A 9424-nucleotide genomic window follows, 5' to 3' on the forward strand; every position below is an offset into this window, starting at 1 on the left:
GAAAAAAGGTATTTCAAGCGGGATTGACGATTATTCTTAAGATGAAACACCACCAAGCCATCCCTGGATGGGATGCAGCTTAGACAAAGAGAGGGGAAGCCAGTTAACTTTCAGCGGGGTTACGCAATTAAGGGACTTCCGCGCGAACCACTCAAATGCAGCGAAGGAAAACGTCTTGATAGCCCCTTGAAGAGAAGATGGGAGAGAGATTTGCTTACCCACACACCCAGCGTCCACTTCCAAACCCCCCACTCTGCCCCCCCCCCCGATCTTAGACCAACAATAGGCTTAAGGACGAAAATACCCGCGCGCGCGGCCACGCCTTCTTCGCCGCCGACGGGGTGCGGTCGGTCGGCTATCGAGTGGTGGCGACCCCCGCAAACACATCCCCGCCAGGATCGAGTGATTGACGTCTGGGCTTATTCCAAGCACGTGATAGTGGCCACAAGGCATTAACGATCTCATCTTCACTTGTTGGTCGAGAAGAAAGCGCATCGCTTCCTATTACCGTAGACTCCGATTAATTGGCTTGTTCACTAATTTGTCATCATTGCCGATCGTAAGAGAACGGTGAGTTTCAATTTTTCGATTCATCGACAACTCATCGAGCTGTTAGCGGTGAAAACTCGACGGTCTTAACCCTTTTGCAAATAATTGATGACGCTATAAACTCTGCCGAGTGGGTCACAGCTTTCAACCTATCTTCAGCCTGGTACATTACATCCAGGTACAGCCTGGCCGACTTCGATGAATCACTGTTATTTATACTTTTCTAAACGATTACTTCCCTGAGTTAAATGTTCTCACCGGTAGAGTTTATGAACAATAACTCTAATGAAGTCAACAGCTTCAAGGGCGTACCCAGGAACATAACTAGGAGGGGGAAAGCCACAGTCTAGGGGGGGGGGGAGCAAGCCAAGTTGTGACATTTGAAAAAATTGTTTTATTTTAATTACATATCTTATACTAATACATATCATTTTTCGTGGGTTTTAAGAAAAATTGTTGAATACTTTCATTTCGATTCAGTACTGATTTTGCTTAAAGAGTCGCAATTTTTCCTTCTAGGGGGGGTGGCCACCCCCCCTATCCCTCGCTGGGTACGCCCATGAACAGCTAATGATAAGTTAGTAGCACCTTTCGCAATCTCAGTTATTTGAAACGAGTGACAGAATCGCTGAGTGGGAAGATTTTATTTTGTCGAGAATTACCTTGCCATATTCAAATATCATCCGTTCATTCATTGATTCATAAACAAACAAAATAATTTCCACGGAAAAACGTTATAGAGGGAGTTTCGGTCCGCTATCAACGATAACTTAAATTTGAATACAGAATTGATTTTGGGAATGTAAAAATGTTATTTTTCCATGGTGCATTTTATGCTCCCTGTATTTTTACATGAGCGAGAGCAATCATACTATATGTAAAAATTAACCATTTTTGAGCTTGATGGAGCTGCTGTAGGCAAGCTCCATCTACAGGCATTTTTACTGATAGAAATTTGAGTAAAAATTTCTGATAATAAGTAAATTAATAAGGTAATTGATTGAGTAATAATAAATAAACTTGCTATTCCTTTTCGCATGGAGGCAACTATTCATTGTGCTTCCAGGTAATTACGAAAAGCAAGACGCACGACGATATTTTTAGTCGGAACGACCACCCTTCTATCCCGCTCCGGCAGACCAGGAAATACTGGCCGCCGCCGCGCTGGACGCACTTAAAAAGACGGCCTGAATAAAATGACCACCGCCGCCGCGACGTTTTGAACGCGCGCGACTATAAACATCGGAGTGCTCGCATTCTCTTCGATATATAGGTTGGTACGCGGACGTAAAAATAAAAGAAAAGGAAGGGAGGGAGTTAAAAGAGGTTTGTAATAGCACGCCAAGGAAGAAGAAGGGAGCCGCAATCGTAGAAGTGTAAGAGAGATAGATAGGAGGGCGAAGCTGTTGGACGCGGCAGACGAGAATGCCGGTCGCGCGACAAATAAAACGCCCCCTCCGGCACGGCACCACACTAGGTAGGTAGGTCCACTCTCCCGCACTAAAATTAAAACCCATGGAGAGAGGCGGGAGAGAAATGTCACGCGCGTCGCATTGGGATAGCGGGAGGGGGGGATTCGCGGCACGCGATAGCCGACGGCATGGCGCGAGCTCACGGAACAGTTTGTGAGGGCGCGGGGGAGGGTGTGGGGGCGGATTAGGGGGGAGTGTCAGGGGTAATTTTGTCCGCCCACGGGGTGGGGAAGGGGCAAGGGGGAGGGAAGTGTAGGGTGCCGCCCTCATTTGTGGAGGGTTCGCCAACGCCAAAAAGTTAGGTAAGATTGAAAATACTCTGAATGTGATCGTTCAAAAATTTTATTTCATTTTCGTTTGTGATATAGTATTTTGTTTCCCTATTTTCCAATCAGTCGTCTACTTGTCGAGCTGTTCACGAAAATTCTCAGACTGTTTGGAGATAGGTAAGCTTCATAAACTCATGCCGAGCGTGTGGCCGCTATTCCTCAACTCCTCGTCGTAGTGCAGAGTCTTCAACGGTTTCTACACCCTCGTGGACAATTTCTTTCCTTATTGACAGGCTCTCCCTGAACAAGTGAATTAACTACATTTAATATCGTCATTATCATCATCACTAACTAGTCAGCATCCCAAAACTGGCTTGACGCAGCTCTCCACGCAATTCTCCTGTCAGCCAACCTTTTCACACCTATGTACATCCTCTCTTCTCCTTCTTTATCTGTTCAATATATTTCATTCTAGGCCTTCCATTTCCATTCTTGCCATCTACTTGTCCCTCAACGATTGCCTTTATTAAGCCATCTTGCATCAAGATATGGCCTATAAGGTTATTTCGTCTTCTAATTAAGTTTTTCACGAGTTTTCTCTTCTCTCCTTCTCTTTTTAGGACTTTCTGATTGCTTACTCGCGCCATCCATTTGAATTGACTCGACCTCGCATTTTGTCGCCTAAGCTGGTAAGTTTATTGATTAGATGCATACCGCAACTTGGAATAAGAAGATGGAAGAAAACCTTTGAAGTGAAGAAGGGGAAATGAAGGCAGTCTGAGTAAATAAAAAATATAAAAAATAAATTAACATTCGGAAGCAAAAATGAGGAGGACGACAGCCGCACCACTCCCAAAGGAGAGGCGCGAAGAGGAGAATAAACATCCCAGCGGATGCTACAAGTGCCAACGGGCACGTCACTGAAAATATTGTCACGCCACGGCTGCCGAATTTCCTGCGGCCTCATTCCACGAAAAGAAAATAATGCATGGACACGCTTGAAACGCTCGCGTGCAAGCAGCAAAGTCACCCATGAGACGACGTTTTATCTTCTTCTGCCCATTAACACCACTTAGACAAACATATTTTTGTCAAAATCTCCAAGTCAATTCACCACGAAATTGTTCTCAGACAATGAAGTCGGAAGAGGTGAATATTTTCACGTATTTCTCCACGAATTAAGAGTATTTAAAGATTATGCTTTTCCCTTTTTTCTACTTCCCTCCCATGCTCCATCTTCATCGGGCTAAATACAAAAAAATGCACAATTATGCTGCGAGGAAAAAAATTCTAGCAGAAACGTTTTCAATTTTATCTACAAAATTTTTCACAAAATATTTTCCATTTAAATGCACGTTTTCCCCACTCCTGTACCGGCATACAACAGCATAAACTTCGTAGCAATTGTACAGGAATGTTTCCAATATTTAAATAGCGGTATATGCAATTTTTCTACATCCACATACTTTTTCTCCCTCTCACATGCTCTTACCGCTTGTATAACTGAATATTCGCTTCCCGTTCAAGTTTACGCGCAATATTTACCCCAATATCATAGCATAAAATTGTTTTCCACGGTTTTTCCCACCCTCCGCAAAAAATATAACCAATTCCCCTCCACCACTAGCTTAGGATGCAAATTTGCTTCCAAAGCATTTTTACGCGCAGTTTTCTCCGCAAATATTTATGCACCAAAATACTTCTCATGCCATATATTTGAGTTATCCCCAAACAAAAAAATCTCATTTCCCTCCTACAATTTCTTCGCTTTGAATGCAAATTTGCTTTTGGCGCATTTTCATGCCTAATTTTATCCGAAAATACTTATGCACTGAAATATTTCTCGTGCATTTTTTAAATATTCCCACAACCCTAAAAACACCCATTTGTCTCCTACCATTTCCTTGCTCATGCTGTAAATTTGACTTCGGTGCATTTTTACGCGCAATTTTCCCAGCAAATATTTATGCACCGAAATTATTTCTCATGCATTTTTTAAAAATTCCCCCTCAATCCTAAAAACACCCATTTCCCTCCCACCATTTCCTCGCACAGGCTGCAAATTTGCCTCCGGTGCAACTTTACGCGCAATTTCTCTCCCCCTCCCGGGATATATTTTTTTCCACCAAAATATTCCCCGGGAGTGATTTTTTTCTCTCGTCATTTCTCTTCACCCTGAACCCGTCGTACTTCTTTTTTTTCCTCCCTCTTCGCATCCGGGCGGATCGCTATTAACGAGGCGCCGCGCGGCACGACGCCGTGAAATTGACGTCACTCGGATAACGACGGGAGCGCGGAGGAGGGTTGGGGGCGGAGGGCAGCCGGGGGAATTGAGTCGGGGGCGGCTTGGGGGTGGAGAGAGGGTCGTCGGGCGGCGGCGGCGGCACGGCCACCAACCCCGGGGGGCGTGGCGGAGGCGGTGGGGGCGGCTGGCAATTATGAATCAGCCGCGCTGGACCGGATTGGGGGGTGGGGGAATAGGAGCGTGGAGGATGCTGAGAAGGGGGTGGGGTGGGGAGGCGAGAGAGGCGACTGTGGCGACATATTGTGCTCGTCTCGCTAATGAGGGAAGAGAGAGAGAGAGAGGAATATGGATAGAGAGAGAGGGTGAGGGGAGAGAAAGATATCCGGGAGCGCCGATGACGTCATTAACTCGATTCGGACAAAAACGCACCGGGCGATTATGCGCCCGGATTAGAATTAAAACTACTTTTTGCAGAGAAGTGTGGGATGAAAACTAAATGCAGAATTCGGATGGATATGTAGGGCTTGGACGGCGTTTATAATAACGCCATGCGCACCACCGTTCTAGCGAGGAAAAAAACTAGTTTTTATTCCAGTATCCGGACTACGCTAAAAAAGTAAAGGCAATCTAGTGACTTACGCTTTCATGATTATTGCTGCAACGGCAGTCTCGACTAAATTTAATGTTAATATTAACGAGCAAATGCGTTTAAAGTCAAGTTCGTCCAACTGGTAGACACTCACACAGAACAATCTTCAGCGAGGTATTGTAGCATCGAAGAACTCCTTGATAGGTTTGGCGAAGTAAGGCGAAAGATATGGAGAAAGGGAGAATGGCGCGCAATCAAATTTTAGGAGGGAGTCGAAAATAAAAGTTGCCATGGACTTATCGACATACAAACAAGCTAACGAGCACTTGACGATGCAAAGGCGCAATCAGGAGGCAATTACCGACCTACAAAGTTGATGACAGTCAACAAGAGAGAGTGGCAATGCTTTCACAAACAATCCATTAAACATTCTCAAAGAAGTGGTGAATATTTGGTACGATTTTCATAAATATTTTCAACTTTGAATCCAATACGTTTATGAAATCGGGGGACAAAAAGGAAAGGTATGCAGAAATAAATAACCCGTTAGATTGATTGTCACTTCCTGAATACAAACAATACAGTTTATTAAATGGATACACAATAAAATGCAGCCAATTGATGAAATGTTCTGATAGTTACGGGTACCAAATAACTCACCAAGTACTTCTCTCTTGGCAATAAAAAATGTCAATGATTTAAACGAACAATTCGCAAAGTATGATGGAATAATAGTTTGAAAAAAAAAGAAATGTATTTCAAAAAAGATAAATGTAAAAAATAAAAGTCTCGGTGGAATGAACGCAAACATCATTCACAATACGACTCAATTATAGAGGATATCTTTTCTTGGGCAAATTCTACAGTTGCCACAGAAGGATTAGGCTAAACCGAGCATCATTCATGATAAGCGCAATGATTTTCACGTACATGTTTGTACCAATTCATGAGATAGTTCTTCACAGCTTCCAAAACTTTGTGATGAACAAATCGGCAAAATATAGATACAGCGCCTTCGACAGTGCCTCTTTGACTGATAGAATACTACCACCTGATCCAATCAATTAAAGGTCTCGCTATACGATACATTAAAACGTACGAGTCAAAGCCTAAATATACGAACGCGAGAATGAACGGAAAAAATGCACCGTGAAACTTCCCCACAGAAAATAGTTCACAAAAGTCATTCAAGCAAGCGTAAATGAACTCGTATGAGTTAATTTATCGTGTAACCAAACCTTAAGGCAAGCAGAAAATTAGGAAAAAATGATTTACACCATTCCTCACGCCGCGCCGCACTGAACGGCCTTGATGACTCGGATACATGGAGAGAGCTATTAGCAAAGGAAAACAACAAACGACTCTCCGAAAGAGCCGTGGTGGGAAACGATGCGTTCGCCCCTTGACGAAACCCACTGTCACGACAAGATATTAATTATATCAGGAGACTCACCCTTCGACCTTCCGTTGGCCTCGTCGTGGTCGCGTTCCCCGCTGCCCCTCCGCCCCCGCCGCCTCCTCCGCCTCCGGCCTTATCCCCACCGACGAGCCGAGCGGTCATGGCAAGAGCTCATCACAGACAGGCGGACACTTCAGCCTCTTCGGCCCCCAACACCTTTTTATGAGGGCCCCTCAGCAATTCTGAGTGCGGGAGCCCTTTCAAATTTACACGTGGGTTCGCGAAGGGGAGGTTTTAAACAAACTTTTCCGCCTGTGAAGATAAAAATGTCACTCAATGGACAAACGTTCCTGAGAATTTCTCTGGAAGATTAAGTCCTCAATATACACTATTAAAGTCCTTTCTTGAGAATACAGGCACCTACACTGACGCACAAATTCACTTGGCACGTCCGAAAAGTTTTATTCACGGAAACCACAGGAAGTATAAGTTTCTCCAGCAGGATGGGTAGCGATAAAACATCAACTAGGTTCTATCGACACGCACTACACGGGAAATATGAAATAAGCAAGCCGCAAAACGTCTAAATATGACGTACACCTTCTTGACGCCGACTTCCTCTCCGCTCTGCAAGGTGGGCGGGGAGTTTGACAACTGCTTCCCAACTCGAGGAAATGACTCACGTGGAATCCGTGAAATGTAAACAACACCGAAGCTGGGTGACGTGCGGCACTGATTCTCGCCGTGATCGAATGCTGTCACTGACACTTCACCAACACCCAACGAACACAAAACTTTCCGAAAGAGTCCCTTGGATAAAACTTTTTAAAAAGGTCCGTAAAGTCCTCATCGAGAGATAAAGTCAAATAACGAAGAATACACAATGTGGAGGATATACGATAATATATATTGGCACGATCAAAGTCTTGTCACAACTGTCTAATCACGTTCTGCTAAAGCTGTAGAATCAGGCGTCAACAGTTCTCGGAAGACACACGAGCGCGATACCCGCGTGACAACACGAGTGCGCTCGTATGTGAATGCACGAGGTGTCCCTCAAGGTCGCGTGCGCGTGCCGCACGATTGTTTATAAGCGCCCGAACAAGAGCGCGCGAGAGTTGCGGGGAAGCCGACCGGGGTAGCACGGGCAGAGTCGCCGCCGCCGCTCCCGAAGCGCCGATGTCCGACGGAGCTAGCCGAAGGGGGAAAACACCCGAGCGCTCTCTCTCCCACTTCCTAACCGTTCACAGGTTGTTCGAGGAATGAATGCCCGCCCGCCGCCGCCGCTTTTGGACCCGCCGCCGCCGCTGCTGACGGCAGGCACGATTCAGACACACACACACGAACGCACAGACTCACTCACAAACAAGGGGAGCGCGCCACCTCCCCTCCTCCGGTCTCGCTTCCGAAGTGCTCCCAACCACTCTCCTCCCCCGCTTCAATTCCCCCCTCCTCCTGCCCTGCGGGTGTCTTTGGCGCGCACGAGTTCCGACGACCCTCGCCATCTCCCCCTCCATCTCCCCACTGTCCATCCGCTGCCGATCGCGCCCCCGCCTCCCACTCACTGATGGGCCTGAGCGGAAAAGGAATAGCAGCACCCGCGGAGAGAATGGGTAGAGGGAATGCTCCAAGCCGAATGCTTTGGTGAGGGCAAAGTACAACTTATGACTTTAAGGTTTGCTTTATTGTTAACCCTCTTAGTGCCACGGGCCGATATATCGGCTTTTGCTCCACGGGCGAAAAGTGCAACGAACCGATATATCGGCTCGAGCTTCGACTGGATTTTCAAACTAATATTGTTGCAATAATTAAATTTATCCTTTATCCAATATTATAGTCAATATAATAGGAGTATTATAATCAACAAATAATTCTTTTTAGTAAAATAAAAAAAAAACTACATTGATATCTAAAATAGTAACTTCATATTGTGTTTTTCATATAGTGCTACAAAACTCTTAAATTTAGGTTGGCACTTTTCGATAGAACCACCAAATTTCGGTGGCACTAAGAGGGTTAAGAAAAAGCTCTGGAGATGTTATTATGCAAGCTATGACTTAGAGTTTTATTTTATTGTTAAGAAGAAAGGTTTACATTGAAGGTCATCGAAGAAAAAATAATAATGACACCAATAAAAACTTCCATTTCTTCCCAAGACTGAAAAAAATCTTCACAAATAATTTAAAGGTTTTTTTACAACCAAAGGATAGCTCTAAGTAGCCTCTTAGAAATATCTGTGGTGAGGCTACCATCCCATAATTTATAACAGCTTATTTATTTTCACCAGAAGAGTACAAACAATTGTAAGTACAAAGAAATTTTACAATAATATTTACATTGAAAGAAATGGAATGCAATAAATACAAAAAATTTCAGACAATAATATGAAATAAATTATCTACACTTCGCTGAGTTAGTAGCCATTCCGTTATCAGTTGGAGAAGTATATTTTTAGTGCTATTTTTAGCTTATAAGCCCTCTGTGAGCAAGTTATTAACCTCGGGTCCCATGTACAAGAATGATCTTTTAAAGAACGACACTTAAGTTTAATTGGGTGAACATAAAATTTAGTTCTTAAATTATGTTTCGATCATATAACTGGCTTGGTAGGCAAGGATTGTTAGGCAATGAATAATCAATGGCAGTAATTACCTTCATCTTATATTAGGATTGTAATAGTGATACAAACATGACCTCTAACGCCAAAAACATTAATTATGGATGGATTGAAATATCTCCTACCAACAATAAAGTGCGTCATTGTAATGCATCACGGGGAAAGCGTTGAAGGCCCCACCAGAAGCAAAAACGCCAATTGATTGATTATAGGAACACCACAAAGTAAACCAAGAGTGAGTGAATTTTATTTCGATTGATTTCTGATGAAAAGTGTGGTTCAGT

The 9424-nt window shown here is 44.1% G+C and overlaps 1 protein-coding gene across 2 annotated transcripts in view; it reads right to left on the minus strand.

Annotated features, from left to right (window-relative positions):
• Positions 1-7833, minus strand: part of LOC124163572 — a 172798-nt gene extending 164965 nt beyond the window's left edge. The window contains exon 1 of one of the 2 annotated variants that reach the window (XM_046540561.1): positions 6578-7833. In XM_046540561.1, the coding sequence (XP_046396517.1) occupies positions 6578-6685 (108 nt within the window). In that variant the 5' untranslated portion in view covers positions 6686-7833. The remainder of the gene's footprint in view (positions 1-6577) is intronic. The other variant, XM_046540560.1, reaches the window with a different exon arrangement.
• Between the last annotated feature and the right edge of the window lie 1591 nt (positions 7834-9424).

The sequence above is a fragment of the Ischnura elegans genome, chromosome 8 (genome assembly GCF_921293095.1).
Source record: "Ischnura elegans chromosome 8, ioIscEleg1.1, whole genome shotgun sequence".
NCBI classification, from domain to species: domain Eukaryota; kingdom Metazoa; phylum Arthropoda; class Insecta; order Odonata; family Coenagrionidae; genus Ischnura; species Ischnura elegans.